This window comes from Acomys minous (assembly GCF_964271855.1).
Source record: "Acomys minous genome assembly, chromosome: 19".
Classification (NCBI taxonomy): domain Eukaryota; kingdom Metazoa; phylum Chordata; class Mammalia; order Rodentia; family Muridae; genus Acomys; species Acomys minous.
In genome coordinates, this window is record NC_140499.1 from 19,548,086 (window position 1) to 19,571,317 (window position 23,232).

Genomic DNA, 23,232 nt, shown 5'->3' on the forward strand with positions numbered 1-23,232 from the left:
TGGATGCAAGGACCCGGCCCACTCCTGCGTTCAGTTCAGGACTACACTGCAACACCATCCCCTGCCGAGCACAGGGAACTGGCTGAAGATCTGCTGAGACTGTATTGTAGTTTAACTGTTCCTCCTGCCCGTGTGATTCCTTCAGTCCCCTCCTCCACCCACTGCAGCTCTCAATAAACTTCGTATGTGGAAGCTCCTGTCTCATCGGCCATTGCTGAAAGACCATCTGTCCCAATTGTAACTTCGGAATATAGGTAGTCTATGTCTACGTCATCAGCGAGAGACCACATTTAAAAACACCTTCCAGCTTCTCCATTCACTCTCCCTGTTGTTCTAATTTTCACTGGGGTTCAGTACCGAGCCTGAAGTCACTCGTGGGCCACCCCTCCAGCGCTCTCCCAATTGGACATTTAACTTCCATTTCCTCTTCCACTTCTCTGCCTCCCAATCATGGGGGGCATTTTCAGCCCAATTACCCAAGGAGGATAGAGGGCTCCTGTTAATCAGGCCTGCAATCACCCTCCATATTGTACCCACGGATGTGGTTTCTTGTTTTGATTTCTATGTGTTTGTTTTGGGACAGGGCCGTGTTATGTAGCCCTGACTGGCCTGGCACTCCTTAGTAGAGCAGGCTGGCCTCCAAGTGGTAACTGTCCTCCTGCCTCAACCTATGGGGCCCGAGAAAGAAAGGAGGGGGCCACCAGCACAGCTCGCGCATGGTTAAAGTGTTTAAATTCCCACCCGCTGGGGCATCTGGCTCCTCTTCCCAACTCACTCTCTCAGTCTGCAGCACAGCCCCAGGGCCTGCGCATGTGTCCAGCAAGCGCCTCCTCGCCTGGCTCCTTGGTGGCCTCAGGTGGCAGTGTCCTTCCCTGGGGCGGCGCCTGGACACCAGTGTCCTCGGTTGGGACCGCCTGAGCTCGGCAAACTCCGAGTGAGGCGCGGAGTGCGCACTAGGCGGCGAGAGAGTGCCCCTGGAGCGTGGTGTCCAAAGCCCCCTCTTGGGGATCCCGGGCACTGAAAGAGGTGCGCGGGGCCCTGGGAAGCCGGCGGCGCCACCAGAGGGCCCACCTGCCGTGACCCAGGGAGAGTCCATCGAGCGACTCAGGAGAATACGGACCCACGGTGCCACCCAGACATTCGTATCCTCCATCCCCATAGGAAGCGAGCGGCTCTGGGGACCCGCTGACTCGCGCCGCCGCCAATCGGAGGCGGCTCCCCACGGGTATGTTTCAGGGGAACAGGACCAGCATCCCTAAGCCTGCGCCTCGCAACCTGGAAGACCTGGACTCGGTGCAACGCATCCTCCTACACAGGTCAGTGCGGCTACCGGGATGTGGCCAGGCTGGGTGGGAAGGCGGCATTCGGCTAGGTGCTGGGTGCCCTCCTGGAGTTGGTGCTGAAGTGCCCGGGGTCGCTGTGACTCCAGCCCCGCGCCAATCAGCTCCACGAGGCTCCACTTTATAAAGGGAAAAGACCCTGTGAAGCAAAGTTATCCCTCAGGCTACCGTGCACTTTCTGCAGGGGGGTTGGAGAAAGCTGGGAGCTTTGCCTGGACTTCATGGGTGGAATTAGAAGGAATTTCTTCTTTAACAAATCTAGTTTCAACCCACCCCCTTAGCACCGCGGAACCTTAACTACACAGCTTAGGAGCTCTCCTAAAGAAGAGAACCCCAACTTTCCATCAGCTTATCCAACTATCTTTTATTCAAAATACACTAGCAAAGATTAAAGCCCACGCCGAAGGAGATGAGTTTATGGGTGAGAAAAGAATTCACGCGGAGAACAAATTTGACTTGTAGAGTGAACGGATGAAACGCATGACAGTGAACGTTGCTAACTCGGAAGGCCTGGCTTTATTGAGATATGATGAAGGGAGGCTCCCTCCGAATCAGAAGTAAATGAGTTTCCCTTGAATACTTTCATGGCTAGGAAGAGTAAGCCTGCTTGGCAAATATCTGCCAGGGAGGTTTACGTGAGTTCTGTCATCTGTAAACGTTTCAAGTGACCCTTTTAAGTTTTTATTCAAAACCATATGAGCTGTAAGGGAGCGTGAGGGAGGAGGGCCGCATTAAGCAGGGGGGTTAAAAATTAGATTTCTTCTTCTGAAGCTTTCTGGACCCCCGCACTCCGCCCTGCAAGACAGCTGTGACCGTGTAAAATGAAATACTGTCAAATGAGAAGCTAACTTTCCAAGGGCGATTCCCCCTTGCCCTTGATAAAATTATAGTTCAGGAGTGATCTCCAATAGTGCTCACTGTAAATTCACTCAGGGAAGTCATGGGTTCTGCCAAGCTGGGAGGGAAATTCCTTTTAAACACCCAAGATTCCACCAAGGTTTCTTCATATATTTCTTGTTTGAAATGTCAAGTAGAAAAAAAAAATCCAAACCGATTAACACTGCAGGGCCTCAAATCCAAAGCGCAAGTCGGCCTGAATGAAACGGGGTGGGGGTGGGGGGGGTGGGGGGGGATGGGAAGGGGGAGGAGGGGTGGAAAAAGTTTAAACTCTAGTCCTCAGACTGAGGTGGTCTTTTCAGAACGAATATTTCTGGAATACACCTGCTCAGCATTAGAATGAAATGCCACTTCACCCGAATTACATATAACTGCTCCCACCTGAGGGAGCAGCCAATCGAATAGGTAGGTCAGACGGTCAGTGCATGGCTAACAAGTGTCTTCTCCTTAACAGCACATGAAAATCTTTTTATCTTTGCGTTGCATTGATTTAATGTGTCCTATTATTTTGTGTTTTGTTGTCGTTTTGTTTTCAAAACACCTGTTTAAAAATTTGTGACATGTCAAAGTTTCTTTCTCATTCAATGAAGGTACATTTTCACACACATCCATACTTTTCAAGTGTCTTTTGCTTACATATATATGAAGGGTGCATGGGTCTAATAAAAACACCCTTTTAATCATATCCATTCATTTATCATCATGGTCATGACCCAGACTAGTGCATAATCTGTGTTTTAAAGGTGTTTTGGCAGCATTTTTATGTTTTCCTTTTAGAGGCATCTCTCGCTTATGCAGGCAACCCAGTGGGTCACACACACACACACTCAAAGACTTGGAAGTAGAGGGTTTTAGCAGGGTGATAATAGGGGTGAATGGAACTAAAATGCATTATATGCTTATGAAACTATTGAATAAAAAGAAATAAAGACCTTGTTAGTCACCCACAAAATCTTGACAATTGCTTTAGAGGGACCAGGGCCATAGGAAACTCAGATTGAAGAAAACTGCAGTGTATTTCATCTTACTCTTATGTTTAAATTTGAAAGCTAGGCCTTCCGGGTGTTTGTTAATTGCTTGAGTATTTTTCGTTGCAAATATGATTTTCAAAACCTAAAGCACTGAGTTGCTTTACTGTTGAGACAGATACATTTCTAGAAGCAAACACGCCAGTTCTAAACTGACAGTCACTCAGCAGTGAGTGGAGAATTCAGAGAGTCTATTGGATGGGCAGTCAGATTGTCTGTCAGGAGGAAGGACTCAGGCTTGCCTTTCTCGGTCATTTTTACTTAAGCAAGCTAATGTTTCTGTGTCAACTTGATGATTTGCAGTGTCCTTTAGTATTTTCCAAACATTTCAAAACAGCTTATGCACATGGCTTGTGAATTTAACCATCTTCTCAGAGTGGTGTTCTGGTGCAGAGTCGTGGAACTTGGTGATGTAATAACTTATTCTTCCGTGAAGTGGGTGACATCCATATCATAGGATGGTACTCTGAATTTCTGATGACACGGCAATGCTCTGTGAACATAAAGTCCCATCAAACATATGGAAGGGTATTAGTTGCTGTCCCCTGAGCTCTAAAACAAAACACAGGCGGGTGGCTGTTCTTAGAGACTCCTAGAAATTCAGTGAAGTCAGTTTGTCCAAGGCCTAGTGGCTAATAAGTGGCATTAAACATAGATCGATGATTTTTGTGGACACCTAAGACAGCAGAAAGGTGAAAATATTGGATAAAGTTCATACCCTTGCCAAGAGCAAAAATATGTATATTCAAAATGTATCAAGTATATAGAGCTTGTCCTAACATAGTACAGGATTTTTAAACGCTGAAAGTAAAAACTAAAATAAATAATAATAAAATCAAAAGCTTAGGATAATACAGTGTAAAATGTATACTGCTTGATTTTTAAGTTGTTTCTTCCTTTTCTCTTCACAAGTGGATTGTGGGCCAACAGGAATTCCCCAGGCTTGGCATTCCTATGTTAAAGATCTCCTTTCCTTTTGGTTGGCAAATACTGGTCTTGGTGACAAAGCAGCTCACCAAATCCATTGTAATTTGTAGGTAGAGATAGAGAGTGAAAACAAGTAGGAATAAATGGATTAAGCATGGGGCTTGCGTGATACGTCATCTATATAGTTCCTGGGTGTCCACATCTGAATGGGAAATAATATGATCCCATCCTTGGTTTTTGCAGAAGTGGGATTGAGCCTGCGATCTTAGCATGTTAAGTAATTAATTTACCACTGAGCTGCCTCAGTCTGGGGCTGCTTCTAGAACCTCCTCACTGTTCTATTTTCATCTAAATGATCTTGGAACAATTAAGTCCTGTCCATATGAAGGAAGGACTCCATTTTCATGTGAGAAAATTGAAACTTCAGACTGTAACTTTGTTACATAAACTTGGTATTGCAGAAGTTGTCTTTTGTTTGTTGTGATTCTGTCTTAGATTTTGGAAAACTCCGCATTAGAAAGTAGTAGTGTTTTAAATGATATTTATTGGTCTAACATCATTTTAGAAAATAGCTACTTTAAAATAATTTTTACAGGTATTTTGCTCAGTTCATAAAATATTATTCCTATGTTCACATTTAGGGCAATATTGCTTCGTTTCTGAGAACATTCCACTACATAAACTTTTGCCCTGTGCTTTGAATGAACATCATCTCCAGGGCTCTGTCTTCTTTTAACCCTCGTTCTAGCTTCTCCTGCTACTAAATAAAGAACCTTGAGCCTGCCACCACAATAAATATTTAATTATGTTCTTATCTGGAGTATTTTGTGTCTGAATTGTACTGTTTGCCTAATTGAGATGGCAGTCAATGGAAATAGGGACCCTGTGCCTCTTACGTATTAAACTAAACATTTTGGGGCTTCAGTTTTTATGTAGTTGAAAATAGAAAATGAGAACATACCCCAGTCTAAATCTTTAAAGGTTATATATAATCATTAAGCCCTTGGACTAACGAGAGTATCTTCACAAAGGCCTGAAATACTATTTTCTTTTTCTTTCTCCATCCTTTCCAAAAACATCTAAGAATATTACCTAGTAATAAAGTTAGAAATACAATTTGCTGATACCGTAACCCCAAAATTAAATAAAAAATAATTGTTGTGATATATATGAGAGTATATGAAAAGATCAAGCAAAGAAGTTACACACATATTCTCTGTCTCTGTCTATGTGTCTCTGTCTGTCTCTGTCTCTGTCTCTCTCTGTCTCTCTCTCTCTGTCTCTCTGTCTCTCTCTCTCTCTCTCTTTTCCTCCTTCATAAAATTTAGTTAGCCAGGGATGCCAACAAACTGAGAATCTAGTGCAGAGACTCTTTCTTAGACAATATACTTTTATAAGGATCTTTCTTTTTTTCTGAGTCAAGTTTGTGAAAGAAGAACCATCAAGTCATTTTGTCATGTCTCCAAGAGACTGTCATTCGGTGGCACATATGTTTATGCATACACACACATACACATATACATACCTACACACAAATAAATATGAGGGACAGCTATTCTCTAATGAGAATTTCGTGAGCTATTTGAAGAAAGATAGAAAAGGGACTTCTTACTCCGGTAGAGATGTGTCTAGAAGGCTTTTTAAAGACAGCTATTGTGTCTTAAAGGGAAAGTCATGCTGGATTTGAACAAATGTGTTCTGTAGAAGCATCAAGAGAACTTCTTACGTCCACAGCATGGCTCAGTCTTTGCTTGCAACTAGACATGTTACATGCCTAGCTCACAAGACTCCAGACACTCCCGAACAGTAGAGGCCGCTACCTGAATTTACAGAACAGCAAAGTCAACCTAGAAGAGACTGATACAGAGGTGGGACAGATGTGGATTCTGTGGAAAGATTCCGAGACAGGTCAGCCAGGCTCAAGTTCACCAAGCGAGGGTGGTGGTGGTCGAGTACTCAAAAGTGCCAGCCCTCCCGCTCCAAAGTCATGTGGGGCTGGGGCAAACCTTAGGTCATGACTTCCCAAGACTGAAGAAGCAATGTAGGGGTAAGGGGAGGACCCTCATTCAAAACAGAGATTTGGGGGCTGGAGAGAGGGCTGGTGGTTTAGACTACTTGTTCTTGCAGAGGACCCACTTTGATTCCCAGCACCCACATGGTGGTTCACAGCCATCTGCAACTCCAGCTTTAGGGGAGCCAATGCCCTCCTCTGACCTCCTCAGATACCAGGCATGCGCGTGGTGCATATACATACAGGCAAGCCATGTATTTATATGCATAAGAAGAGATAAATCGTTTAAAAACAACAAACAAAAAATTCCCTAGAGATTTCTAGGCTTCTCTGCAAAGTCTGACCCTGTTGATTTGGTAAGCCCTGGGTGATTCCATTTAATCAGACAAGTCAGACATACTTGCTTAACTTGGTTAATATATAATAGGAATTAAAGTACCTAACTCCTAGCTGATGCTCAGTTATTTGATTTGGGGAAAATGTTTTTGAGACTGATTTCATAAACCCCAGATGGCCTCCACCTCTCTACATAGTCAAAGATGACCCTGAACTTCTGCTCATCCTACCTCTATCTCCCTAGGGCTGGGGCTGCACATATGCACCAGTATGGCTGGCTTATGTAACGCTGAGGATTGAACTCGGGGCTTCCCGTATGCAGCACAAGCACTCTACCAAGTGAGCTGCACGCCCAGCCTGAACCGGGAAAACCCTTTTAAAGACTATGCAGACTGAGGACTCCATTTTCTAGTGAAGGAACATTGGAGGTTTATGAGCATGATGTAATATTAACAGATGCTCCTAGAAATAAATTATAGGCTGCTGCTCATGGGAAGAAAACTGGACATTTTGCTATTGACGATGTCTTTTACGAGGCTGGAGAAATGGTGGTTAAGAGCATTTGCTTTTCTAAAGGACCTGGGTTAGATAGAGTCTCAGAACCTACATGGCACCTGGAACTCAAGTTCTAGGGAGTCTGCAGCCCTCTTCTGACCTCTGAGGACACCAGACATGCACATTGTCCATGGACGTGCAGGCAAAACACCCACATACATAAAATGAAATATTTTTAAATGTCGTTGACATTTTTCAAGCTTCTAATGATAGGCTGCTTTTAGAAAATATGAAGAAATACAACCAGGTATAATGCTGTACATCTTTAACCAAGCCCTTGAGAGGCAGAGGCAGGGCAATCTCTGTTAGTATAAGGCCAGCCTGGTCTACATAGTGAGTTGTAGGCCAGCCTGGGCCACATCTTGAGACTCTGTCTAAAATAAGAAAACAGACAAGCAAATAAATGGCTACCTTATCAAACAGGTGTCTAAAGCACTTTTATTTTACAGTGTAGTCTTGAGTAAGTTTTATTGTTTCAGACTATAATGGTGAGAAAGTGTATATGTTTTATAAGAAATACAATTTAACAATTATGGAAAAATCCCCTTATTAGAGTGACCCCCCTCTGTCTGACAGTGGGCCATAAGACACTTGTCATCTCAGAAGGGTCCCGCCCCATCCCTAGGAGGAAGAAATGCAAAAAGAATAGATACACCCAGGCATTGCTGAGTCTTCCCACTCAGCCTGCTATGTGACCACTTTTCCATAAGGACCCAAAAGGACAAGGTTCAGAGAACTTCCAGATTGATGAGCATGTGGTGGCTCCTAGAGACAGTGAACACTGAAGAAAGTCGCTGAAACTGCATTCCCCCTCTCACCTCACCTTGTGTTTCTCCTCATCTGTAATCTTTGTAATGGTCTACAATACAATAGTAACTGTAAGAATGTCCCTGCATCTTTGAGCTGCTCAAGTAGATTAGTCAAATTCAAGGAGTTATGGGAATCTTATTTTGTAGACAGTAGACAAATAAAAACAAGCTGGGGCTTGTGACTGCCATCTTAAAGTGTACAGTCAGGAGTAGCAGTCCTGGAGAATGATTCTTCAACGTGTGGGGTCTGATCACTGGGGTAGATGTCTAGTGGGTTACATAGACGTTGCTGATGTCCACTGGATCAGATGGACACTGTTGATGTCCACTGGGTTACATAGACACTGTTGATGTCCACTGGGTTACATAGACACTGTTGATGTCCACTGGGTTACATAGACACTGTTGATGTCCACTGGGTTAGATGGACACTGTTGATGTCCACTGGGTTACATAGACACTGTTGATGTCCACTGGGTTAGATGGACACTGTTGATGTCCACTGGGTTACATAGACACTGCTGATGTTCACTGGTTCAGATGGGCACTGTTGATGTCCACTGGGTTACATGGACACTGCTGATGTCCACTGGGTTACATAGACACTGCTGATGTCCACTGGGTTACATAGATACTACTGATGTTCTCTGGTTCAGATGGATACTGTTGATGTCCACTGAGTTACATAGACGCTGTTGATGTCCACTGGATTAGATGGACACTGCTGATGTCCACTGGATCGGATGGACACTGTTGATGTCCACTGGGTTACATAGACACTACTGATGTTCTCTGGTTCAGATGGACACTGTTGATGCCCACTGCTTGTTTGCTTGTGGGAAGAAGTCTCCCTATCTTTTGAGGTCACGAGCATCTTCACTGGTGATATTAGGTGAATAATTGAGGCTTTGTAACCCAGTGTTGCTCATCCTTCTTGAATACAATCTTTGTGGTACTTGGTGGCTTACCTTCTAGCCAGTCAGCTACTGTAAGTGACTAATGGGTGAGTTAGATATACAACGTGCACACACTGGACAAAGAGAAGATTTACACCACATACGATGGAGCAAGACTGTGTGAGAGTTCACCACATGACTGACCCAGAGTGACGTACATTCTAGAACACATTGGTCACTTCTGGAACTTAACATTTAATTAATACTTTCTCACCTTGGCAGATCTTGGAAACCGTGACCACAGATAAGGGGAGTATTTCCCAGGAAGAGGTACCTTATACACTTTACAAGACAACTATTTTAAACTGTGGAGATGTTGTCCTCTTATGGAAATGAGTAGATAGCAGAAAGAGGAGCCTCCGCTTAAGACATTCTCTCAAGACCTCAGGGTATTCATGCTGTATTTTTCTATTCATCTTCAGGGTTTTCTGTTTCAAGTTAGAATTCCTGGTAATACCATGAATGAGTTATTCTGAGTCACACTATTTCTTTTCTTTTCTTTTTTTTTTAAAGGAATCTAGCCCTGTTGCTATGGATTAATGACTTCTTTTAAAAGCCAGTGGTAACTTACAGTGAGTGACTGGTAGTGGAAGGATTCAGCCACTATGTACCCAAAGGCCATCTGTAGTTTCAGGGTAACATTTTATGTGTAGTTAGAACTAGCAATTACAAATAATTGTGACCACCTTCAACCATCAGTATGTAACATGGTTTTTTTAGTTGTCATTAAAAGTTAGCAAAAAACCCTGCTTAAGTCCTTTCTAGAAGCTTAATAGAATACATTCTTAAAGTTAAGGTCAGTCTGGTCCACAAAGAGAGTCCAGAACAGCTAAGGTTATACAGAGAAACCCTGTGTCAAAAAAACAAAAATGTAATAATATCAACTTTCTGTAAACACTGCTTTTGTAAATACTACTTTTATGGTATACTGTAATGATTTATTTCTTGATTGACTTTGTTGCCTGCTAGCTGCATAACCATTGTTACCTCACTAAGCCTCAGTTTCTCATTTAAATATAGAGAACTATTTACTTCATTGCATGCAAATATTTATAATATTTATTTAATATTATTAATATTAATATTTATTTATTTATTTAGAAATATTTATGAATGCAGACCGGATGTAACTGAGTCAGAATGGATGACTCAATGACAACTATTATGTACCTTTAAAATATTTGATGTAAGCATTCACAACTCACAAATAATTTTTTTAAATTAAGGTATTTGCAATAGCACCTAGAGGTGCATGAATGCAGAGTCTCTTTACCTCTAAGGCTCTGTCAAACAAAACAACCGAACAAAAACTAGCCAAATGGAACCCATCCTTTTGGATCACAATTAAAAAATCATAATCATAGCTGGGTGTGATGGCACCCGCCTTTAATCCCAGCACTCAGGAAGGCTGAGGTAGGGGGGGCGTCGCTGTGAATTCGAAGCCAACCTGATCTACAAAGCGAGTCTAGGATAGCCAAGGATACACAGAGAAACCCTGTCTCGAAAAGCAAAAAAAATTAACAACAGCAACAACAACAATAACTACAACTACAAGAGAAAGTACAAACTGCAAAAGACTCAATAGAGAAAGAAAAAATAAAAAGGGAAAAAGAATCTCTGCCAGCTTGCCTCCTGGAAGCCCTAGGGAACTGCCAAGCAGCTAAGTTTGCACAGCTTGTGGAAATGGCACTCATTGGCTCCCTTCAAAGCGCCGCGTCTTTACCAGGACGCTTCTCCGTCTCCCGGGCAACCGGAGCCCCAGCCAATCGCAGCTGAGCATCGGGGTCACGTGGCCCTGCCTGGGAAAATGGCGGTGCAAGTGGAGGTGCGGCTGGCGCGCTCTGGGGTCTGAGTGTCCCACCCCGGAGCTCTCGCGACCGTGACTATGGCGGAGCCCACGTGGAGGGACTCGCGTGGGCGCCCGGCCGAGCTTCCCGAAGACCTCTCCTCACAGGAGGAGGAAGAGGAGGAGGAGGGCGACTCCGACGCCGGGGCCAGCGGCTGGGGCTCCTGCTCCTCAGCCAGCAGCGACACGTAAGGCTCCTCGGTCGGTCCGCGAGCGCGCGTGGGGAGCGGGGCGCCAGCCTGCTTGCTGCGGTGTCCGGATAAGAGGGTCCCCGCCTCCTGGTGGGTTCTGTGCCCTGTGAAGGATGTCTGTGGTGCTCCTGAACCCATCTGCCTCACTTGTGGCTTAGACTCCAGAGCATTCTTTAAAAGGGTTTGTTTTTATTTTATTTTTTTACTATGTGTACCTGTGTGTCTTTGTGTGGGTGCAGTGCCTACAGAGGCCAGAAGAGGGCACTCGATCCCTGAAACTAGAGTTTCCAGTGGCTGTGAGCCACTGCTGTGGGTGCTTGGAACTGAACTCCAGCCCTCTTCAAGAGCAGCAAATGTACCTTTTTCGTTGCCATTAAAATAAGGGCGGGCGGGGAGGGGGACCCCGCTTAAAGCCATTCTAGAAGCTTAATAGAGATAGATTGTAGAATATCATTTTTTTTTGTAAGCTGTTGTTGTCATCTTGAAAATGATTTTAAAATCTGTGGTTTGTTCTAGTTTCATGTCTCTTGCTAGGATAAGAAGTTATGACCAAAGGCATCTTTATGTGTGCCTGTGTGTGTGTGTGCCTGTATGTATGTGCCCGTATGTGTGTGTTTACGTGTATGTGCACATGCGTGTGTCCTTGCTCACAGTTGCCCTAACACAGTATGGAGGTCAAAAGACAACTTGGAAGAGTTGATTCTCTCCTACCACATGTGTTCAGGGCCTCAAACGCAGGCCATCAGGCTTGGCAGCAAGTGCCTTTACTTGCTGAGCCGTTTCTCACTCTTGTAGTAGATTGTTTTGGGGTTCTTATGGTAGAAGGAGGTTTTAGATGGAGGATGCCGTCGTGTCTAAGCCTGGCGTGGGGGTATGACCTCAGAGAGGCTTCAGAGACAGAACTGCGAGGGAACAGGGTTAAAGGGGCCACTCAACGCTTCAGAGCTAAAGTGCTGGGAACCAGGTATTTCCTTAGCAGGGAAGCCAGGCTTCTTTGCCTTGGTCTGCAGGTACCGTTCATTGAAGCAACATTGATTAGTTCATGTTGGCCAGAAACTGTCAATTTTATGACATCGATTTTTAATTTTTAACTGATTTTTTTTGTCATTGTTAATTTTATAACTAGGCCTGATAGGCAAGAACAGGGTGACTGTAAAATAGATTTTAGCTGAAAAAAAAATCTGAGAAATTTTTCTACCTAAAATAAAATTTGCTAAAGAAGAAAGCACATACTTCCTTTAAACCTTGCTAGAGATTTTAAACCACTTTATTGAGGCATATGTGAAAACCTGCACATACAGCCGTAAATGTAACACATTATATCTCACCCAGATATTTCCCCACATGTCTAAGACTGTGTGTTCACTCTCTCCCCATACCACTTGCTTTCTGCCACTCTACATGGCTTTGTATTTTCCAGAGTTTTGTAAAAATGCAGTCATTGAATCTTTCTTTTCTTTACCTTTTTTATGTTGTTGCTATAGTAATTCAAATCTCTTTTTTTTTCTGATTAGAATTCCATTGTTTGTCTAGATCAGTGTTTAACATTTTCTTGGGTTTTGCTATGAACAAAATGACTTACAGGATCAAATTCATGATGTCATATTATTATACTCTGTTCAAGGTAATATTTTCCCCCTCCTCCTGTTATGAACCCAGCTTTTCTTTTAACTAGTTCTTTTATAAGCTTATGTAGTTTAATAAAATAAGTAGCTTGGCAGCTGGTTAATAATGAAAATGGTAACTTCCAACTGCCACCTCACGCCACACCTAGCTCGCTGTGTTAAAGAGGATTCTCTTCCTTCTTTCTGGTCCATCCTCTCAGCGCTGTTTTCTTGCTTTCTGTCTTTAGACTTGATTGCTGTGCTCTCGCCCTTTCCTGTACCCCAGCCCTCACTCCTCTCCCTCTCCACACTGCATTACCACAGAGGTTTACCCACCCACCCCCCCCCCAACGCGCACGCGCACACACACACTCACACCATGGGCGTCACTTCTAACAAACCTGGATTCTCTGCCTCTATTTCCAGTCATTCCTTCATCCCGCTGCAAGAACTTACTTTCTCAAACACAATACTAAAGATTGGAGGGATGAGTCGGGCATGGTAGTGCACTTGGGAGGCAGAGATGGGTGGGTTGCTGTGAGTTCGAGGCCAGCCTGGTCTACAAAACAGGTTCCAGGACAGCCAGAGCTGTTACACAGAGAAAGAAACCCTGCCTCCAAAAACAAAAACAAAACAAAAGATTGGGTGGTTCAGTGACTCCGAGCACAGCAGCGTGACATGTACTGCTCCATGAGAGGCCCAGAGTTTGATTTCTAGCATCCACCACAGGCATAGTTCACAGCCATGTGTCACTCCAGCCCCAGGGAGATCTGACGCCTCTGACTTCAGCAGGGACACACACATACACACACACACACACACACACACACACACACACACAGAAGTCCCCCTCATTCTCCACATTAGTGATCCCTTTCTGGTTTCCTGGATTCTGCAGGCACTACAACAGATCTAAAGCTTTGCCACTGAGACCTATAAGATCAAGCGAGTTGCCAGATGTGGTGGCGCACATCTTTAATCCCAGCACTCGGGAGGCAGAGGCAGGCAGATCACTGTGAGTTCGAGGCCAGCCTGGTCTACAAAACGAGTCTAGGACAGGCAAGGCTACACAGAGAAACCTTGTCTCAAAAAAACCAAAAAACAAAACAAAACAAAGATCAAGCGAGTTAACATTCCAGCATGGAGGTGGAATAGGTTCATGAATCCTGACCCTACTGAGCTGCTATGGTTGGTTGATGGTTTCTGGGGAAGGGTGTGAGCCTTCTGGGGAAGGTGGACTGTGCTCCAGTGGATGGCTCCACATCCAAGAATGTATAGCAATATCTTGATGGGTTCTTTTGATGATTATGATGATGATGATGATGATGATGATGATGTTATACAGGTGAGGGTGGATCTGGGAATAGTTAGGGGGAGAAGTTGGAGTGAATATGATCAAAACACCGTTATGTGAAATTATCAAAGAATTAATAAAAGTGTAGTTAAAATAAATCTTTAAAAGATAGCACACTTCTAAACCATTTTTCCTGCTCTACTCAAAGCTCAGTGGCTCCCCATCCTTAGCTTCCTTAGAATAACTTTTCCTGGCTTATATCATCATCTTTGTTATGTGTGGTGTGGTGTGTGTCCATGTGTCCATATACTCACTAAGACCAGTGGTGAACATTGGGTGTCCTGACCTATCACAAAGGGCCTCTCACTGAACCCAGAGGTAGGCTAGCCGTCAGCAAAGCCCAGCAATCCTGTTTATTCCTTACAGTGCTGGGGTTCTGTGGTGGTTTGCATAGGTGCGGCCCCATAGACTCATGTGTCTGAATCCTTGGCACTATTAGGAGGTATGTTGGAAGCCTTGTCGGAGGAAGTGTGTCACTGTGGGGGTAGGCTTTGAGGTCTGCTATCCTCAAACTGTGCCTACTGTGGCACACAGTCTCCTTCTGTGCCCATGAATCCTGATGCAGAACTGTCAGCTCCTGCTCCAGTCCCATGTCAGAGGCCACCTAGCAAGCCACAGAACTTGGCAGTTCTCACCACATGGTTCTGGCTTTAGAGTCAAGGAGAGGAAAGTGGTTGTGGAATCTCCTCCAAAACTACGGAAAGCCACTGAGGCCAGGTGGAGACTCAGAGAGGCCATTGCATGAAGCTGTGAAGGTGAAGCCTGGGTTGCCTTGGAGACCCCAAGAGGCTAGAGATGCCAGAGCCGTGGGACACCTGCTGAGGAGAGCTGCTAACAGGTGTGGAACCAGCCCAAGAGAGAGAAGTGTGCTGCAGTCAGCAGAGATGAAAGGGGTTGGAGATCTGAAGAGCACTTTGACATCGGACATGGAGATGCAGAGTTTACAGTTTCTCAGCTGGTTTTTGGTCTTGCTTTAGTCCAGTCTTTCTTCACTATGCTGCCTTTTAGAAAACAGTAATGTATATCCTGTGCTATTCGTATATGAATTGCTTTTTTATTTTGATTTTACACTTCAGATATTGCATGAATCTCAGAAGAGACTTTGAACTTTGGACTTTTAAACATTACTGAGACTGTGATAGTCTACGGGGACGTTTGCAGGTGGACTAGCTGCACTTTGCATTATGTTATGGGTACAAGCCTATGTGGGCCAGGGAGTGGAATGCAGTGGTTTTAAATTGTATGGCCCCGTAAACCCATGTGTTTGAATTCTTGACCCATAGGAAGTGGCACTGTCAGGAGGTATGGCCTTGTTGAAGGAAGTGTGTCACTGTTGGGGTGAGCTTTGAGGTCTCCTATGCTCAAGCTACACCCAGTGTGGCACACAGTCTCCCACTGCCCACAAATCCAGACATAGAACTCTCAACTCCTTCTAGAGCACCATGTCTGCCTGCATCCTGCCTCACTTCCCACCATGATGGACTAAATCTAAGAAACTGTAAGCCAGCACCAATTACATGTTTTCTTATTGCTGTTAATTTAAAGATGTAGCCTAATAAATGTTTTTTATCAGCCCTATAATTTTCATTACATCGGTACTTTCTAACCCGCCATCAGTCAATAAAAACACAGACACCTGTTATCTTTTAAAATAGCTTTGGTTCACCTGGGGCAGGGCAGATATTAATCCCCTAATCTACTTCCCATGTTGGGGCAGGTATCCCATACCCTGCCCCAATCCCATGCCATCTGCTTCTGCTAATTTCTGTTAAGCTGCCTCCCATCCATAGTCCCAAATACTTGCCGATTCTCTTTGTCTGGGCCGAATCCTCCATCCATGCCCATTAAGTGCCCCCACCTCCACCTAACCTGTAGTGGCCTTCTTCCTCTCTTCCTCTCTCCTCCTCCTTCCTTCTTCCCAAGATCCTTCACTTCCCCAGCGCCCTCCTCCGACCCCAATTCCCCGAACTTTTGCCTTGCCTACCTTCTTCCAGCCCTGCCCAGGTATCAGCTTTCTATTGGTCAAACAGGGAGGCAAGGTTGCAAATATCATTTTGAGGTAAGTGAGTGTCTGCTCATTTTGGCAGCAACCAGATCTTGAGGGACGATAATTAGCATCAGAACACATAGCACCAGACCAACCCCCAACATTTATAAGAATTGCCATGGTCATGGTGTCTCTGCACAGGAATAAAACCCAAACTAAGTCAGGCTCCAAGCCTGAGTGGTCACACCATCTCCCCCGCAGCTCCTTTGGATTCAAATTCAGGTCTTCCTGCTTGTGACGCAAGCACTCTCGTTCACTGCCCATCTCTCCCCCAACACCACTTCATTTTCTAAGCTACCTGGGCTCCACTGCACAGAATTGTCTGCCTGCTCGTTCATGCCTACAGCTGTGTACACTTTCTTCCTTGAAACCTCTTTTCCCTCTCTACTTGTCAAAAATCACTGGAGGGGCCCACCCAAATGCTACCTTTTCCTAGATCCTAACTGGCCTCTAGTGTGTGTGTCGGCGGGGGGGGGGGGGGGGGGGGGAGCTGTTGCTGCTGTTTGATTAGCTCTCTGTCTCAGCTGATATCTTCAAAAGTATAGGAAGGCCAAGCTTGGTGACCCATGTCTGTAATCCTGACAACTCTGGAGGCTGAGGCAGGAGAATTGCAATTCTAAGCCTGTCTTGTGCCACATAGCAAGATTTCATCCCCAAATGAATAAAATAAGATACAGCAAAGCCTTAGCATAAGCACAAATGTGCTACTGGTCTATGGTTTTTATTCTGCCCATATTAGGTTATAATGTAACCTAGCATTATGTAGGTGTGCCCCATTGGCTGCAGGGTGAGCGGTGAGAAGGGGGTCATTGCCGGCATTGCTGCAATGCTCCTGGTGCAGAAATTAGGCTACATGCCCTGAGTAGTCATGGCTCAGCTGTCTTCTCTGGCATGTCTTTCTGTGGTTGCCATGGCGATGAGGCTAATAGAGCATCAGCACAGCTGAGATTGACACATTCTAGCTGCTACAGCATCTAGTATGGTGGTTTTCCTTTAGAAGACTGTCAGAGGTGAAATCCAGATGTTATCAGGAGACAGAGGACCAAGGAGACAGAAAAGATTAGGCAGACTGGTGCCCACTGAACATGTGTTAGATAGATTTCATATTGATTTCACGATATATTAGCTACTTGTCTCACTACTGCAACCACACACCTGATAACTTAAGGGAGGACAGGTTTGTTTGGCTTATAGTTTGAGCGTAGAGTCCATCATGGAAGGCAGGTCATGGTAACATGCACTTGAGGCAGCTGGTCTCATTGCCCACACGGTCCAGGATCAGAGATCAATGACTGCGCTGCTAGCTTTCTCCTCTTTGTTTAGTCCAAGCCCCCAGCCTATGGTAATGTTGCCATCCACATTTACAGTAGGTGTTTGCACATCAGTTAACCTAATGCGGATGATCACCCAGAGGCTAGTCTAGTCATTCATAGGCATGACTGGAGACTTGTCTCCTAGGTGATTCTAGCTCCTGTTGTGTTTTGAATATGAATTGTCCCCTATAGGCTCATGTCTTTAAACACTTGGTCCCCAACTGCTGATCCTATCTGGGGTGGTTATAGAATCGTTAGGAGACAGAGCCTTGCTGGAGGAAGTATGTCACTGGGGGGGGGGGGGGAGAGCTTGAGGGTTTATGGCATGACCCCATTTCCTGTTCTCTTTCTGCTTCCTGTGTGCAAATGAAATGTGATCCACCAGCTTCCTGCTCCTGCCTCTATGCCTTCCTTCTTGTTGCCATGGCATCCCTCTCTGATCGACTCTGTCCCTCTGGAACTGTGACCAAAGCAAACCCTTTCTCCCTTAAGTTGCTCTTTGTCAGGGTGTTTTATCATAGCGTCAGAATGGTCAGAGTGCATCTAGGTAAGACCTCACCCCCACCCCCTCATCAAGTTGACAGTTGAGATTAACCATCGCTCTGTCAGTTGTTGGTGTTATTGTTTCCATTCTGTGTGGTTTTTCTCTGTGCCTAGGATTGTCCTGTGGTTACACCTGTAATTATCACGTACGTACATGGTGACTCCTTTGTAAAACACACTGTGCTTTTTTCAAAAGGAGGATGAGGATATAATTATTTGGGATAGTGCATGTGTCTGTTTTAAATGGGGAAATGTATGGGTCAGGCTCCATACTGTGTGGATGATCTTGGGGTGGTTAAAGAAATTGCCATGCTATTTTAGGTAATGAAAAAAAAAATCCTGCCGTTAATGAAAATGAAGGCCTAAGAGAGTTGTGTAACTTTCAGAAAGGGAAAATGAGAGGTTTCCTATAAACCTAGGGTTTTGGAATACATTAGGAATTGGCAGCTATTAACATCATCTCAAGTTGGTTTCCTTTGATCCGTTATGGTACAACCGTAAGTGAACGTATTGGTTTTCACATTTTCTTCTTCCTCCTGGCAGTATGCTGCTCCTGTGTACTTTATCCCAAGGGTCTTGGAAACCAATCAAAGAACCCTCAGACCTTGTAAGCAGCTTGTAAACCTAGGTTGTTTCTGACTAGAAAGAAGTAAAATCAACAACGGTGACTTTTCAGAAAACATTAACATGGTGAGAACGTCCTAGCTTGTACTGTGGAGTCTCAGGGGTATTAAAGGTATGCTACTGCTGACTTGAGATCCATGCACTACAAAACTGTGAATTTAGTTCCTTTTCTAAAAGAATTTTTTTTAATTTTTTGACTTATAGAAAGTGGCAAAGGTACTCCTGTGCTCCCATAAAACCGTTCCCCCCATGTTAACGTCTTACACAGCTGTTACTCGCTCGTCAGTAAGACATTAATGCTGGCCTCTGCGCTGACTCCAGACTTCATTTGGATGTTGCTGCTCTTCTGTTACTGTTCCGTTTGGGTTCCAGGATTCCACCCAGCGTGTCGTGTTGCTGCTCGTCATCAGTTCTTCTTATTCCCCTGTGGTTTGTGTAACAGTTTCTCAGCCCATGCCTGGTCTCCCAGCATCCCTCTCTTGGTTAAGGCAATGTCTGCGCTCTGCCCTGTTCTGTGAAAGCCAGTTGTTAAGTACTCTTTTTCTCTTTGGCTCCCTAACCCTCTCCCACCATTTGTCCTTTATGCCTCTGACTTGTACCTACCATATGCAGCTTCCCAGTTTTTCTTCCCCATAGAGCAAAGGTGTTTATTTTTTAACTTTAATTTTATTGTATTATTATTGTGTTTATTTGCAAGTGTGTGTGTGGATGTACATATGTACCATGTAGCATGTGTTGAGAAAAACAACTTTGTGGAGTCCGGTCTCTGCTTCCACCATTCGGGTCCCGGAAAATGGACATAGGTTGTCAGGCTTGGCAGCTAGCACTGTGATCTGCTGAGCCGTCTTGCTATCACAGCAGAGGTGTTTTTATTTCCCACAGTGGCGGGCCTTGTGTATTTGCTACATTCTGCCCACATGGATCTTTAAAGCATAACCAAAAGGTGAATTCATACTTAAATTGTCATGATTAAGATGAAGCAGCCTTATATTTAGCGAATGGAGCGGTGCTCATGAATCTAAGATGTCTTCATGGCAAACCGAAAGGGTGAGGTGGTGAAACAGACAAACCATGTGTTATTGACGTTGACACGAAGCTCAGTTATTAAGCGCCAGTCACTTTTCAGCACTCGACAAGTAGTTAAGCGAGGAACAATTTATTTTGGCTCCTGATTTCAAAGAAATGTTTTCCTTTCTCTGTTTCGGGACCTGTGGGAGAAGCAGTACATGATGGCAGAGAGAAGCTGCTCTCCTCGTGGCAGCCGTGAAGGGAGGGGGACAGAGTGTAGTTTGAGAGCATGCTCCTAGCAGCCCTGCCATCTGGGAATTCGTCAGTGGATGGGACCTTTGTGGTCTCCTCTCTCGAGCCCACTGCCTGGGAAGAAGCATTAGCACATAAGTGTTTTGGAGACACCTCATAGCCGAGCCACAGTATGCCAGTTAAGGTCACCTAAAGGCTTGCAGTAGGCACACAGTTATGTGAATCTTCAGAGTAGAGCTACAGAATTGTTCAACACTGATTTCTGTGAGGCTAGAAGGTGAGGTTGAAACTGTGGCGTATGTGTCTGGTGACATGTGGTGAGTGACCCTAGGCATCTAAAATGATGCCAAGTTTTGGAAACCAAGTAGACCAGTGAAGTATTAGTTTTGGCATTTTAAGCCACCTGTGTCTTTCTTTTTCTTTTCTTTTCTTTCTTTTTTTTTTTTTTGACCCATGAACACTTGAATAATTAAATTATTAATTAGCTATATAGACCAGGGCAGTAATAGGATAGGATATTTTGGGAATTAATTTTCATGATATTCAGAAAGCATCACTTGACAGAAATTTAGGTTAAAGAGCCAGAGCTGCTAATAAATACTTTAAAAGGCAGAGAAAGCCTTACTGTTTGGTTGAAAGATCAGGACACAGATTATACTGGTGGCTTTCAACCTCTGGGCCGTGAGCCTCTCACAGGGGTCACCTAAGACCATTGAAAAACACATATTTACATTACAATTCATAACAGTAGTAAAATTACAGTTATGAAGTAACAATGAAAATAAATTTATGGCTGGGGTCGTGGGGGGTCACCACAGCATGAAGGACTGTATTAAAGGGTCACAGTGTCAGGAAGGGTGAGAACCACTGGCTCGCGAGGTGCTCAGCTTCAGGCTGTTCCCACATGGTGGGTTCACAAGACAGGCGTCACTTCAAAGAGCATCAGCTCAGAAGGCAGACTGTAGCTCCAGACAGGACACAGTGTGAGCAGGGAACTGCCACAGTATGGATGTTGTTGCTATTTGATGCTGTTTCAATAATTTGAATGGCAATAATTTGGGCTTTTAATAGCCAGCGCCCCATCTATCCTCTTTTACAGCCACAGGGTGAAGTATGTAAAGTGTTGGCTTTACTTTTCTTCCTATTACTGCTAATGAGGAGGTGTGCAGAAATTATACGTTACAGCTAGGTTCGTTATGAACTACGATTATAGCTGGGTTGTTTCAGCTGGGGTTGCAGTTTGTGGAAAGGTGAATGCTGCTTTTCTGAGAATTGTACCTGAACACAGTCCATGATGTGCTTAGCCTTGTTCGAGCCTGAAGCTGTCCTAGTAACTCACCATGCAAATGGGATGCTTTCCTGTGGTTTCCATAGAACTGGCTTCTATGGATGCCATCACACTCTCAGTGGCTAATATGAATTCTAACATGTCCAAAATGAGCTGTAAGCACAGAATGGCCGGATTCGTGGTGTGTGTGTGTGTGTGTGTGTGTGTGTGTGTGTGTGTGTGTGTGTGTGTGTGTGTGTGTGTGTGTTCTATGTACATGTGTGTGCTTGTGGATGTAGATGTGGTACTGGACTTTATTGCACTTTACCTTTTTTGAGATGGAGTCCCCACTGAATCTGGAGCTCACCCTTTAAGCTAGACATGTGCTACTGTGTTGTCATGTGAGGGGGTTTTCTAGGAAGACACTTATATACCTACTCGCCCAGAAGGGGGAACCCATGGTAGAGTAGACAGCAGCATCTAATGTGGTAAATCAGTGAGGTTTCGCTGGAGTTAGTAAGGAGTTCCTTACAAGGGACAGGGACAAGTTAAAAGCCAGTGTGTCACCCCAGCAGTGGTGAAGCCTCAGCCCTAGAGCCCTCTGCACAGCTTGTCGCAGCTCCGTAGGCCCAGGCGCGGGCTCTCTGCAGCAGCTGGTCAGTGCCTCTTCCCAAAAGTGCCTGCTCCTTCTGTAAAGCTGGCCTTCTAGAATAGTCAGGTTTTCACCTTTCCAGATGTGTGACATTTTCTTTATCTCCTGAATCTTAGGGTCCTCCCCTTCCCTCCCAGAGGGGACATTTCAGTTCAGAGGACACTAGTATGCAACGTCCTCCCCAGTCTGTCTTTTCTGTGAGTGCTGGGGGTCTGAACCCAGGTCCTCACGGGTGTGCAGCAAACTGTTTGCCCATCCAGCCATCTTCCCAGACTCTGAGGTGGTTTTGCTGCTGCTGTTGTTATTGTTTTGGTGTATTTTGTTCTGTTTTCTGAGGCAGAGTCTCACTCACTCTGTAGCCTGAAATTCACTTGTAGTCCAGGCTAGTCTTAAAGTCATGCAGTCCTCCTGCCTCAGTTTCCTAAGTGTTAGAATTACAAGTGTGAGCCCGAATAAGTTTTATTTGTTTTTTTTTTTAATACAGCCTTCTGCACTATAAAGAAGGCTCTCTCCTTCTCCCCTTTCACTGATTTTCTTTGGTATCACTCTGCCTGTTTGATTCCTTCCCCCCATTCTTTAAAACTCTACAAAAACATCCCCCTCCATCTCGACTACCAGTCCGTCCCCCCCCCAACAGGGAGAGGAAGCTGTCTTCCTGGTGTTGCATGACCACTCAGGTGACCTCTTCTCTCTCACACAGTGACCTGGAGCCTGAGTGGCTGGACAGCGTGCAGCGGAACGGAGAACTGTTTTACCTGGAGCTGAGTGAGGGTGAGGAGGAGAGCCTCCTTCCGGAGGGCCAGGCCGTGAACCATGTGAACCACGTGAGGTTCAGTGAGAAGGAAGTCATCATCGAAGAGGACGATTCCAGAGAGAGAAGGAAGTATGAACCCAAGCTCAAGCGCTTCACCAAGATCTTGAAAAGCAAAAGACTTCTGCCGAAGCGCTGCCACAAAAAGGACAGCAACGACAACGGGCCAGTATCCATCCTGAAGCACCAGTCCAACCAGAGGCCCGGAGTCACCGTGCAACAGCGGTACAAGGATGTGACTGTCTATATCAACCCCAAAAGGCTCACTGTCACCAAAGCCAGGGAGCAGCTCAAACTCCTGGAGGTGCTGGTGGGAATCATCCATCAGACCAAGCGGAGCTGGAGACGGGGCGGGAAGCAGACGGATGGAGAGAGGCTCGTGGTGCACGGCCTGCTGCCCGGAGGCTCTGCCATGAAGAGCGGACAGGTTCTGGTCGGTAAGTGCCGCAGCCAGCTCCAGGCCTCGTTCTCAGACATACGTGGTCAAGGGCAGCGCCTGTGAGCGACAGGGTAGGAGACAATTTACAGCCTCCAGGTAAAGTTGGTACAAATGGTGCCCCACGTGCCCTGGTGTCAGAAGAAGTGCTTCCGTGTCCCAAAGACACATGCAGCTAGCAGGGGACAGCCAAGCTAGTCTCCAAGTTTTGAATAATATAATTTTATTTCGCCTTGCTTATTCTTGCTGACAAGGAGAAGAAAGTTAGTTGATTATACAGTGATCATTTATGCTGTAACAGCTGTATCCAATAACATGATACAAAGTGTATAATTTATGAATAAAAATACTTTTAAATTGTATGTTTGCACTTGAGGACACCAAGTTGTTGGAGCACTGCAGACTGTTTCAGCTGACCTTCTTAA

The 23,232-nt window shown here is 45.0% G+C and overlaps 1 protein-coding gene across 2 annotated transcripts in view; it reads left to right on the forward strand.

Annotated features, from left to right (window-relative positions):
- The first annotated feature begins 1,214 nt into the window (after positions 1-1,214).
- Positions 1,215-23,232, forward strand: part of INTU (inturned planar cell polarity protein) — a 75,412-nt gene continuing 53,394 nt past the window's right edge. Inside the window, exons 1-2 of one of the 2 annotated variants that reach the window (XM_084768505.1) lie at positions 1,215-1,316; positions 22,261-22,808. In XM_084768505.1, the coding sequence (XP_084624631.1) occupies positions 1,228-1,316; positions 22,261-22,808 (637 nt within the window). In that variant the 5' untranslated portion in view covers positions 1,215-1,227. Of the gene's footprint in view, positions 1,317-10,655; positions 10,894-22,260; positions 22,809-23,232 lie in introns of those variants that run through there. The other variant, XM_084768504.1, reaches the window with a different exon arrangement.